This window comes from Dendrobates tinctorius, unplaced genomic scaffold, assembly GCF_039654945.1.
Source record: "Dendrobates tinctorius isolate UK_male_01 unplaced genomic scaffold, ASM3965494v1 ptg000464l, whole genome shotgun sequence".
Lineage (NCBI taxonomy): Eukaryota > Metazoa > Chordata > Amphibia > Anura > Dendrobatidae > Dendrobates > Dendrobates tinctorius.
This window is the reverse complement of record NW_027362126.1, coordinates 1144488-1157840: the sequence shown is the minus strand read 5'-3', so window position 1 is coordinate 1157840 and position 13353 is coordinate 1144488. Positions and strand designations below refer to the sequence as shown.

The 13353-nt window shown below is 43.6% G+C and overlaps 1 protein-coding gene across 8 annotated transcripts in view; it reads left to right on the top strand.

The window, feature by feature from the left end:
• Positions 1 to 13353, top strand: part of EPS8 (EGFR pathway substrate 8, signaling adaptor) — a 185074-nt gene that overhangs the window by 127754 nt on the left and 43967 nt on the right. For 7 of the 8 annotated variants that reach the window (XM_073564615.1, XM_073564618.1, XM_073564616.1 and 4 more), the window contains one exon: positions 8016 to 8159. The exons of the other annotated variant lie outside the window; for it this stretch is intronic. In XM_073564615.1, the coding sequence (XP_073420716.1) occupies positions 8016 to 8159 (144 nt within the window). The remainder of the gene's footprint in view (positions 1 to 8015; positions 8160 to 13353) is intronic. 8 annotated transcript variants of the gene reach the window in all.

Sequence of the window (13353 nt, the reverse complement as noted above, 5' to 3'; positions counted from 1 at the left end):
AGCCATTCAGGTTGATCGGCGTTTACGTGAACGCAGGACTGCACGAGAGGTGTTGCCTCCTGTTGAACAAGTGTCTGAACCTATGCAATGTGATAGTTTTGTCCAGGGAGCAACGTCAGGAGTTGAGAAGGCGTAATAAGCTGTGTTTTTTTGTGGAGATGCCTCGCATATTATTTCTGTCTGTCCGAAACGAGAGAAACGTTTTGCACACACGTTTTCTGTGGGTGGTGTTCAACCTAAGTTTCTTCTGGCAATTACTCTGATCTGCTCCCTGTCCACATTTTCCGCCAAGGCTTTTGTGGATTCGGGAGCAGCCCTGAACCTAATGGACTTGGATTTTGCTAAACGTTGTGGATTTCCGATGACACCTCTGCGGACGCCTATCCCTTTGAGGGGGATTGATGCTACTCCTTTGGCGAAAAATAAACCTCAGTTTTGGACCCAGGTGGTAATGCGGGTCGCCCCAGACCATCAAGAAAATTGCAGATTTTTGGTGTTGCATAATTTGCATGATACCATTGTTCTGGGGTTTCCCTGGTTGCAAATTCATAATCCAGTTTTGGATTGGAAATCTGTGTCTGTGGTGAGTTGGGGTTGTCGGTGTGCCCTTAGTGAGGCTCCGGTTTTTTCCACCTCTCCTCAGTCGCATGATGTTCCTGACTATTTGGCGGACTTTTATGATGTATTTAGTGAGAATGAGTCTGCGTCTTTGCCTCCTCATAGGAGTTATGACTGTGCAATTGAACTGAGCCCGGGGTGTAAATTCCCCAAGGGTCGGCTCTTCAATTTATCGTACAGAGCACGAGGCTATGCGATCCTATATTAAGGAGGCGTTGGAGAAGGGTCATATTAGACCATCCTCTTCACCCCTAGGTGCCGGGTTTTTTTTCGTGGCCAAAAAGGATGGTTCATTAAGGCCTTGTATTGATTATTGTGCCCTCAACAAAATTACTATTAAATATCAGTATACGTTACCCCTGATTTCGGATCTATTCTCCAGAGTTAAAGGTGCTTGCTGGTTTACCAAGCTTGACCTCAGGGGGGCGTATAATCTTATCCGCATTAAGCATGGGGATGAATGGAAGACGGAGTTTAATACTCCGGAGGGACATTTTGAGTACCTGGTGATGCCTTTTAGGTTCACTAATGCCCTTTCTGTCTTCCAGTGCTTCATGAGCGACATTTTCCGAGACTTTGTGGATAAATTTTTGATTATCTATCTGGATGATATTTTGATCTTCTCCAAGGATTGGGATTCTCATGTGGAACATGTTCGGACTGTGCTCCAGATCTTGAGGGAGAATTCCCTGTATGTCAAAGGATCGAAATGCCTTTTTGGGGTACAGAGGATTTCATTTTTGGGATTTATTTTGTCTCCGTCAACTATTGAAATGGACCCGGCCAAGGTACAGGCCATTTATGATTGGGTTCAGCCCACTTCTTTGAAGGCCCTCCAGAAGTTTTTGGGTTTTGCTAATTTTTATCGGAAATTTTATAGCAAAATTTTCTAGTATTGCCAAGCCATTGACTGATCTGACTAAGAAGGGTGCTGATGTGTTGAATTGGTCTCCGGAGGCTGTTTCTTCCTTTCAGGAGCTGAAGCGAAGATTCACTTCTGCCCCGGTTTTGCGGCAACCTGATGTCTCACTCCCGTTCCAGGTAGAGGTGGACGCTTCTGAGATTGGTGCAGGAGCTGTGGATCCTGTAACATCTAAAATGAATCCCTGTGCTTTCTTTTCCCGAAAGTTCTCTCCATCTGAACGTAACTATGATGTGGGGAATCGGGAACTGTTAGCCATGAAATGGGCATTTGAGGAGTGGAGACATTGGTTGGAGGGAGCTAAACATCAAGTCGTGGTCCTCACTGACCGCAAGAATTTGATTTACCTGGAGTCGGCCAAACGCCTGAACCCTAGACAGGCTAGGTGGGCCTTGTTTTTTACACGTTTTGATTTTGTGGTCTCTTTTCTTCCTGGCACTAAGAATGTCAAGGCAGACGCCCTCTCTAGGAGCTTCTTTGCTGATTCTCCTGTGGTGACCAAGCCTGCCACCATCTTAGGCGAAGGGGTAGTTCTTTCTGCCATCTTGCCCGATTTGAGACGTGCTCTGGAAGAGTTCCAGGAGGACAAACCTGAGCATTGTCCCAGTGGAAAGTTGTATGTTCTTGACCAGTGGAAGAAGAGAGTGATGTCTGAAGTTCATTGCTCTGCATTGGCTGGTCATCCAGGTATTTTTGGTACTAGAGATCTGGTGAGTCGGTCTTTTTGGTGGCCCGCCTTGTCTCGTGATGTCAGGAATTTTGTGCAGTCCTGTGGGACTTGCTCCCGGTCTAAACCTTGTTCTCGCTCTAGTGGGTTGATGATGCCTTTGCCAGTCCCCAGGAGGCCATGGACCCATATTTCTCTGATATGCCTGTCTCTCAGAGAATGACTGTTATTTGGGTGATTTGTGATAGGTTCTCTAAGATGGTTCATCTTGTACCACTCCCTAAGTTGCCATTTTCTTCTGAGTTGGTGCTCCTGTTTTTGCAACAGGTGGTTCGCTTGCACGGGATTCCTGAGAACATTGTATCTGACAGAGGAGTTCAGTTTGTGTCTAGATTTTGGAGGACTTTCTGTTCCAAGCTGGGAATTCAGTTGTCCTTCTCTGCTTTTCACCCTCAGACCAATGGGCAGACGGAGAGAACAAACCAGACCTTGGAGTCATATTTGAGATGTTTTATTTCCGCTGATCAGGATGATTGGGTTTCATTTTTGCCCTTGGCCGAATTTGCTTTAAATAATAGAGCTAGTTCTGCCACTTTGATGTCACCTTTTTTTTGTAACTTTGGGTTTCATCCTCAATTTTCTTCAGGGCAGGTGGAGCCTTCTGCCAGCCCAGGTGTTGACACTGTGGTGGAGGGAATGCACCAGATCTGGGACCAAGTGGTGGATAAGTTATCTCTCTGCCAGGAAAAGGCCCAGCGGTTTTCCAACCGACATAGGACCATTGGTCCCCAATTTAAGGTTGGTGATATGGTTTGGTTATCATCAAAAAATATCGCTATGAAGGTGGCTTCTCCTAAGTTTAAGCCTAGATTTATTGGACCTTACAAGATTTTGGAGATTATTAATCCGGTCTCTCTTCGTTTGGCTCTTCCTGTCACATTAAAAATCCATAATGTGCTTCATAAGTCCTTGTTGAAGAGGTTTGTTAAACCAGTTGTTCCTGGGGTGGCACCTCCGGACCCTGTATTGGTTGAAGGTAACATGGAATATGAGGTAGAGAAGATACTGGATTCTCGTCTGGCTAGACGGAGACTCCAGTATTTGGTTAAGTGGAAGGGTTATGGTCAGGAGGATAATTCCTGGGTCTCTGTCTCTGATATTCATGCCAAAAGATTGGTGCGTGCCTTTCATCGGGCTCACCCTGATAGCCCTGGTGGCGTGGATGTGGGTTCGGTGACCCCTCCTCAAGGGGGAGGTACTGTTGTGAGTTCATTTTCCCCTTCACCATTGAGGTCTGATGAACTCCCTCTTCTGGTGAAGGAAGGTAGTGAGGCTGATTACCAAGCACCTGAGCAGAATGATGACTAGGTGACTGGAATTGCTGACTGGATATAAGGCAGCCGACGCCCTTCTGCCTTGCGGGTGATTTCTCTGAGGGATTCTAGGAGACCAGTCTGATTCCTGCTCCTCAAAAGCTAAGTTTTCTGCTCTGCTTTTTGCATTTGTGCTTTGGTTTGGTTTTGCCTTGTTTATCTGGATTTCTGCCATTCCCTGCTGAGGTGAGCTGAATTCCTTTTTGCTCTGTCTTCAGAAAATACCTGAGTACTGATATAGTCTTTTTGAAGCCTAGCGTCTTCAGGGCTTTTTTCCCTATCAGTCTGTTGGCTCTTGTTATGATAGGGTTTTGGCGGATTGCAGACAGCAGCTTTTCTATCCTGTCCTATTTAGTTAGCTTGGGCCCCATCATTTGCTCAGCCTATCTTTCTATCTGTGTGAGTGTTTTTTCATCTTGCTTCACCGTCATTATATGTTGGGGGCTGCCTATTGCTTTGGGGTCTGCTCTGGGGCAGTTTAGATTTCCCTTTCTGTCTTTAGGCTATTTAGTTCTCCGGCTGTGATCGAGGGGTCTAGGGCACCGTAGGAACCCCCCACGGCTACTGCTAGTTGTTGTTGATAGGTTCAGGGGTCTGCAATCCGATAGCTGCCAACTTCTCTGGTTTTCTGGACTTAGCTAGTATTTCTGTTTTTGTAAATTAAGCCTGTTGAATTCATCGCTGCATCATCCTTCCGGACCACCACACGCTGCTGATAGGGAATTGGGAGCACAGGCTGGCGAGTAACGCTATCCGCCATTGTTTATATAGAGATTTGTGATCACATCCCTCAGACACATCTCATCCACGTATATCGGTGGTAGAATAAAATGGGTGTATGGCAAAACGTGTCAATGCAATACATTTTCTGGGATAAATACTTCATTTTCAGAAGCAATTTCAAGGGTGCCAACACTTTCAACCTTAACTGTATTAGAGTAGCCTGATGAGACCTGAGGAGTCTCGAAAGCTGCAATGTGTCACCATCTTTTCAGTAAGCCATTAAAAGGTATCAACCACTGAGGACTCTCAATTCTGAATATTCTCAATGACATTAATCACTTAGAAACCTCAGTGTGTGACTATGAAGCCATGTGATATCCAATGACCTGTTGTCATGTGACGAACAGCACGGCCGGTGCCACCAATAAGCCACGATCCCACCACTGACACGGGTTTGTCAGCGGACGGAGGGACGCGACGCACTGCTGGCACACGGCTATCACAGCCGGTGACACCAATACGCCACGATCCCACCACTGACACGGGTTTGTCAGTGCGTGGAGGGACGCGATGCACTGCCGGCACATGGCTATCACAGGCACAGTGGGGGCTTATCTTAGTTATCCCACCACTGACACGTGTGACCAACACACAGCAAGCTAATCTTGCTCTAACAATTTACCGCAGGGGGGTATTTTGCATGCCCCACCACTGCTAACAACCTTCCAAGAACTGTGGGGATTTATGTATATCCCACTTTCTCAGTTCCACTTTGGAACTCACAGCTCTCCGGCGCCCCCCTTACCCTCAGGTCAGTCAGGGAACTGCACCTAGGATAATTAGTCGCCGGACAGGCTGCTTGTGCACGGCCAATCAAACTGCTGCAGTAAGGGAATTATCAATGCTGTGGCCTCAACCACTCATCCAGCAATATATGACCCTTCCGGACTGCCAACCAGCCTAACCAACCGCACACACCACGCTGCCACCAGCCACGCTTTACGTAATCAAAGAGTTAATTAAGAGGGTCCGTGGCAAACCCCCCAAATTAGTAGCGATTATCTAAAAAAGGCGCATAGTTCGTTTCTTAGAGCATGAAGGCAGACTGAATAATTTTATAATTTATTCCCCAAATGGGCAGTAACTACATAGATAAAAGTTGTTATAAAGTTGAGACATTAAGTATGTACATTGCAGTATAAAACAAAAGGATTAAAAAGCATAAAGTAACACTTACATGTGCTTAGGTGGTATCAGGCAGACCATGTGGCTCGGGGGATGGGCCGCAACCAAACATCCCAAGACATGGGGTAGGTCTGTTCAGCATCAGAACTCCAGCTCCAACTGACTGGAATTTGGTAGGGACTAGCTTATAGCCTAGGGTCTGTGACCTCACGAAATGGGCGGTCCGGTGAGGTGCAACCCCCCTTTCTCTAAGTTATGATTTGGCTACAAAACTTAAAATAACTATATCTAAACGAGAAAAGCCCGTACCAACACACATAGGGCATCGTTGTTTGTGATTTACTGAATAGAGTCCAATAACACCAAGCATGCCATAATTAAGGCATTCCATTTGGGAGCAATCCATATCTCAATTTCTGAAGGTTCGAGAACCTCGCAGGAGCCACCGTAGCGAAGCCGGGTCCACTCAGATCACAGAAATGTCTGTTTCATTTTTCTGCCGCGGCAGGGGCCCATGCTAGCTTAGTTTAATATCTCTCATACTTTTCATTCGGCCTGTCTGAGAACAAAAGAAATGCTTTCCCTTTAGCTGTGCAGGGGGGGGAGGAGAAGAGAGATGCTGTGAGAGGAAATGCCCGGTATCAGGTTTCAGATGCAGGCAGAGAGCTGTACACACACAGCTGCTAAGGGGGGCACAAGGAGGGGGCTGCAAAAGCTGACAGGCTACTTTCTCAGAATGGAGGATTCTAGAAGATTACAGAAAACATCATACCTTATAGACATTTTACATTACAGTTGCGTCTCATCATCACTCGGTGACTACATTCATGAATGAATGACTAGACCTGTGATCTACGGCAACGGTTTGTTATACCGTGGGGCAAGCAGGGGTAATAATTCACTCATGGCAGATGCTGAAACCAAATCCAAGCTCTGAATTCAAGGCTGCCTTCTATTGGGCACAGGTAAATCCTATGTGTTCACTGAACAGTGTGGCTTCACCGTGTTCCATACATTCTATTGGTGAAATTGACATGCTGCAGTCTGAGAAGTCTCCGTGGGCATTTGTGGACTTTTTGAAATCCCATCCACTATGCTGTAACATTTGGCCGCTATCGGGTTCTGCTGCTGTTGTTGCTGGCACTAAACTACCAAGCATCTCTTTGCTTGCCCAACTTAACTCTTTATATCATGCTGGCCCTGGGCAACTGTTTTGTCTCTTGAAAACCGTAATAATTTTTGGACGACTTGATAAGCGTTTGTAATTGCTAATCATAAATTGATTGGACAAAGTAGTTGTGAACCCCCAATAATTTGTTTTTTTCACTTCTAGTTGAGCGCTCATTCATTCTTTACATTCAATACCGTGAACCTGTTTTGTTAGGGATCATTTTTGGATGGTTTCTGGAAAAGCTATTGCTTCTTTATTTAGCAAAGTGCCAAATTCTTTATACTCGCCAAACAGAGATAACTATTGCATCCAACTGTGTGAAAATGCCTTGGCTCCTTCAGTTTACAACACCCATCTATAAACAAGAATCATCCACACAGATGCCTCCCAAAAAGAGATACATGTTAGAAAAAAGATTACGGTCGAGTGCCCACGATCCAGAACTAGCAGTGCTTTGGACGCAGCATATGTTTGCTGCCTTCTATTGGACGCAGGTAAATCCTCTGTGTTCACTGAACCGTGTGGATTCACCGTGTTCCATACATTCTATTGGTGCAGTCTGAGAAGTCTCCGTGGGCGTTTGTGGACTCATTGAAATCCCATCCACTATGCTGTAGCATCTGGCCGCTATCTGGTTTGATGCTGCACAAGTACGCAACGTCCAACCCACAGCAGTGTCTGATCGAGGGCACATGCCCTCGATGCTCTGATTCTGCAGTGTCGTTAAGCATGCTGTTGGTTACTTCTGGTGGCCGTCCGCTTTCCCCCGCCAGATGGGTTGACGTCAGTCGGTTATTAAAAATGCTGCATTTGAATTACAAAGCTCTAAACGTATTCAGGTGACTCCCAGGGGAATTCTGCGTTCTCCACGTCTTCCTGACAATGAGCTGCCTGTTAATTGGAATTTACGTGAATTCAATTCTGGGGGAGAATTTGGCAACTTTGAATTTTAGTCAAGTCGATCCGCTCATCTCTTCTGGTTTGTAAACTTTCCATAATTTCTACCAATAGCTAAATGGCATGGATCGGAGGAATTGGCAACCCTGGCTGTTAGGCCAGCCTCACACAAGCGTATAAAGAAACCTCGGACTTTCAGAATTTACGTGAAATCTGTTTGTTTTGGGTTTTTTTTAACTGCAACAATTAATAAATTACAAGACAATTTACAGTTTTCTGTTTCCGAATTACAATGTCCCCGTAATAATCGGATGCTATCCATATGGAATCCATTTTAGTTTTTTTTCAGACATTCAGAGACTTTATTGGGTTACTGTCATTCGACTTCCAATATAAACTAGACCTGTTTCTTCTCAGATGCCGTGTGTGTGGCTCCATCTGCTTCTCTCTACATTTCAGGTCATTGATGACAAGAAGCAATGGTGGAAGGTTAGGAACGCCAGCGGTTCGTCTGGATTTGTGCCAAACAACATCCTGGGAGTAATGAAGCCTGAGGAGACCTCATTGGAGCGTTCAGAGCCGGCCTACAGCCACACGATTCAGGTACCTTCACCAGAACCCAGAGAACTTCACTATTACTGCGTATTAAATATTTCTACCTTAGTGTTGTGGAGTTTTCTTTGTACAGAAAGTCATTTTATTCCTGCAGTAATACATATACACGTGGTAAAATTGTTAGTGCCCTTCTGTTAACGTGAGAAAACCCACCATGGTCTCCGAAAAGGGAATGTTCAATTTAAATTTACTAAATTTCAATTGAGAATCAAAAATTGCTCATGAGTTGTGCTTCAATAGAAAAATAATAAAAAAAGCATAAAAATGAGTAACTGTCCCAGATAAAACAGGAGGTACGTCCTGTAGCATCACAGATTTCTACAAACTTGTAATTAGTCGCCTATTTACAGGGTGAAAAGTAGTCAATGTGCTGTTTGTTATCATGTTGTGGACCACACTGAACATGGAGTAGAGAAAGCTGAGGAGAGGGTTGTCTCAGGAGGTTAGAAAGGAAATTATAGACAGAGTTAAGGGTAAAGGCTCTAAGACTTCTCCACACAGCCGATGTTCCTGTTACTACAGTTGCACATATTGTCGACTGTAGCCGACCTCCCTGGAAGGGGCTGCAAGAGGAAAACTGTTGAAAAATCGAAGAGACCGACAAAACAAATGGGATCCACTGAGCACAGAGCAACTTCCAATGAGATGAACTCCAAGGCCAGTGTTCATCCGTGTCACCATCCTGCGCTATCAGTGCCAAAATAGATTACATAGAAAAAGACCCAGGAGGAAGCCACGGAAAGCAAATGGTAGAAAATGAGACTGGAATTTGCCTTAATGCATATTGAGCCACAAATCTGAAGAATGTCCTGTGGACGGAGTAGACCGAAATCAAGCATCTTGGCATCACACCAGCTCTGTTTACAGACGTAAAAATGAAGCAAAGAACATTGCACCTCTTGTGACACATGGAGAGTTGCTTGGGGAAGTTCTGGAACTGCTCTGCTGCATCTGGCAAAGGGGGGTCTTTAATTTGTGCAGGATACAATATGAAATTGTCTCTTGAAAGAGCAAAAGGACTAGATCTCTGGCACCACCTATGACATGCCAGGCTTGGCTTGTCAATCTCCACATGGAGAAACATTACCCATTACACTGCAGGATACAATGAAATTTCAAAACCGCCAAGGCTTTCTGGAGCCCAATGTGCTGCCCAGGGCCAGAAATCTGTCTGAACCGCCGGCCATGGCTCTGATAACAGGACAAGGACCCCAAACCCCTCTAAAACTTCCAAGAATGGCTGAGAGCAAAGCGTCATACTCTTCTGAAAAGATTTCTATGATCGTATTGTTCAACATCTTTATCAACGATTTAGATGAAGGAATTGAGGGTCAACTGATTAAATTTGCTGATGACACAAAGCTAGGAGGGATAGCTAATACTAGAGAAGAGAGAGAGATGATTCAAAAAGATATAAATAAACTGGAGCAGAGGGCAGCAACTAACAGAATGGTTTTTAACAGGGAAAAATGCAAAGTACTACATCTGGGCAATTAAAATGAAAAAAGCATATACAGAATGGGAGGAATAGGCCTAAGCAACAGCTCATGTGAAAAAGACTTGGGTATACTAATAGATCACAGACTGAATATGAGTCAACAGTGTGATGCAGCAGCAAAAAAGGCAAATGCAATTCTAGGATGTATTAACAGAAGCATACAGTCTAGATCACGTGAAGTCATTATTTCCCTCTACTCCTCTTTGGTCAGACCTCATCTGGAATATTGTGTCCAGTTTTGGGCGCCACATTATAAAAAAGACATCAACAAACTAGAGCAAGTTCAGAAAAGAGCGACCACAATGGTGACCGGTCTGCAAACCCTGTCTTATGAGGAAAGGTTGCAGGATTTGGGAATGTTTAGCTGCAAAAAAGACGACTGAGAGGAGACTTAATAGCTGTCTACAAATATCTAAAGGGCTGTCACATTGTAGAAGGATCATATTTATTCTCATTTGCACAAAGAAAGACTAGAAGCAATGGGATGAAACTGAATGGGAGGAGACACAGATTAGATATTAGAAGGCTGACAGTGAGGGTGATCAATGAGTGGAACAGGCGGCCATGAGAGGTGGGGAGTTCTCCTTCAATAGAAGTCTTCAAACAGAGGCTGGATGTTGGATGTTGATCTCCATGAGTTCATTCATCCTCATTTTCACAGTCTTTTACTAGGCATTGCTCCTACTAGCCAGTTTCCTACTCCACTCTGATGAGGGGCAATACCCCGAAACAGCTGTCTGTGGATCCATACCATGTTTTGGCACAGGTGGTTTCCTTCATTGGAGACTACCCTTCCCGTGGTTGTTCCTTCCTGGTGAAAGACCTGGCTAGTCATTGCTTGCGTTGAGAAACATGTGATGGTGTCTCCGCGGCTCTTGATTTACATGTTTTTGCATATTTCCCATAAGGGAAGGGGGCAGTGCTCTAGCATCACTACGTTGAGAAACGTGATGGTGTCTCCGCAGTGTTGGATGTTGATCTCCATGAGTTCATTCATCCTCATTTTTCAAACAGAGGCTGGACAGACATCTGTCTGGGATGATTTAGCGAATCCTGCTTTGAGCAGGGGGTTGGACCAGATGGCCCAGGAGGTCCCTTCCAACTCTACCATTCTATGATTCTATGATCTAAATCCTACAGAACGTCTTGACGGAGTGGAGACCTGCAGTCTGGAGAAGACCGTCCATGCCTGAGATACAAGGATATAAACCAACAATCACAAGAGGAAGCAAAAATTGCCATAAAATCATGAGCTTTATTTAAACAATAATATTTAAAGAGTTCTAAATTTAGAATAAGCCACTTGCAGCAGGAATAGATTTACAGACAAAAATATATCTGAACCTTGAAATGCCAAACTCGATAGAGGATTCAAAATACATGGATACATACTGGGTTGTAATACAACTTCCACAATAAAATAGCATTCAAGGAAGTGATAAAACATTTTTTGCATGCTGTACTTTTAGAGTCCGTAGTATGAAATGTCACATCTAACATCTATGCTGTATATAATGCCAAGAGACAAAGCACAATAAAGTTATATTTAAAAAATTGTGTCTCCATATAAATAGTCGAAAGCATCTAAGAGTAGGTATTAATGGGTTAGGTCCCCTTTAAACATAGTGATCACAAGAACATTAACAATGCGTGCATAAAATTATTGGAGGAAATGGCTTCCTAAAGGTACACCTGAATTAGAACATAATGTGCAAAAAGGGGCTAAGTCATTGGCATAAAAAGTGCAGACATAGCAAATAGATTTAGAATATTACCTGCAGGTGGCTGGCAAACCCTGACGCGCGTTTCGCTTATTGCTTTATCCAGGGACTACTCTTAGATGCATGCGAGTTTATTTATATGGAGACACAATTTTTTAAGTATAACTTTATTGTGCTTTGTTTCTTGGCATTAAATACAGCATAGATGTTAGATGTGAGATTTATTACTACTGACTAGAAAAAAGTACAGCATGAAAAAAAAAAATTTCACTTCCTTGAATGCTATCCATATATTTTGAATCCTCTATAGAGTTTGGCATTTCAAGGTTCATATGTTTTTGTCTGTAAATATATTCCTGCATGAAGTATCTCTTTTATTCTAAATTTATAACTTTTTAAATGTTATTGTTCAAATAAAGCTCGGGATTTTACGGCAATTTTTGCTTCCTCTTGTGGTTTTTGGTTTCCATATTGTTATGGGAGTGACGCATACCTAGGCTATATAGCAATGTTGGGTTCATCTGAGATACACGGATGCTGTCTGTTCGCAAGGGATGGGCCAGGATATCTGTGGACGGAGCAGAAGTCTCACCGAGAGCAACAGAAATCTTTTTTTTTTTTGTTGTTGTTGTTTTCAATGATTGCATACAAATGATTGTGCAGCAAAATATTAAGTTACAGAGATCCATTGTTTTTGTCCAGGCCGGGTCACTAGTTTCTGTAATTTTTCTGTTGAACCACAATTCACAAGCTTTGATATTCAATAAATTTACACTGAATATTACTTTTTTCTTACTTTACCGGAAGGTACCAACACTTGACCACATGTGTAAGTATATAAATTTGTATAGTAGATCAGGGATCTCTTGTCGGTGATGACTTTATAGCAGATCACTGATGCTGTTTCTGTGACCATGTTGTGACTGTCTAGAATAGATGACTGATTTTTGTAGGTGGTGACTAGTAGATCCTGAATCTAGTAGGTAAGGACTGTGTATAATAGATCATTGATCTTATAAGTGGCAACTCTACAGTAGATCCCTGATTGTTAGGTGGTGACTGTCTATAGTAGATCATTAATTTTGTAAGTGGTTACAGTTTGTAGTAGAGCACTGATTTTATAGGTGGTGACAAGGGATGACCGTACCCGTGGATGCTCTGCATTGTTGGGTTTGACAAACTTTAGTTGAAAGTTCGGCTCTGGTACCAGAACTTCTGCCCAACTTGAACCAGGACCCAAACCCCTTAGAAACCATTGAGGACCCAAACTTTGGTGCTGTGAACTGGTGGTAGTAAGTTCTAGGGGGCTGCCAAAGGCTCTCTGTGTCTCTCTCTCTCACCTCCCAGATCTCCGAAAACTAAAACGGACTTACGGGAGAAGTCTGTGTTCGGAGTTCAGCAGCAGACTCTAGGTGTCCGGTATGAACCCTGAACTTTACAGTTATCTAGTGTTGACTAGTAGATCACGGATCTTGTAGATAATTGATCTTGTAGCTGGTGACTGTGTATTGTAGATCTCTGATTCTGCTAGGTGGTGGCTCTGTAAAGCTGATCGTTGATCTTGTAAGTGGTGACTGTGTATAGTAGATCACTGTTTTGATGTAGAAGGATTACTATTTTGCTCCTTCTATAGTCTGTTGTGTTTATAGTCTCATTAGGCTTTAGATCTTTCAAGGTTTTGTATTTGGTCTAATATTTTCTTTTCTCTTTCCCCCATGACGGCACCACGGAGAGAGAGGGATCCACGGTGCCGTCATGGGATCAGAGAAATACCGTTATCGGTAAGTAACTACGATTATCTCGTATGCAATGTTCGGAGAAGCTGTGTTATGAGTGGTATACTGGAAAGGCATAATGGCTAAATACGGTCATATCTTATTTCTGCAAAGTGGCGGGAACTTCCAATGGGATCGTCTTCATTTGTCTGTAAATGGTAGATGAAAACTGCTCACAGGGGTATAAA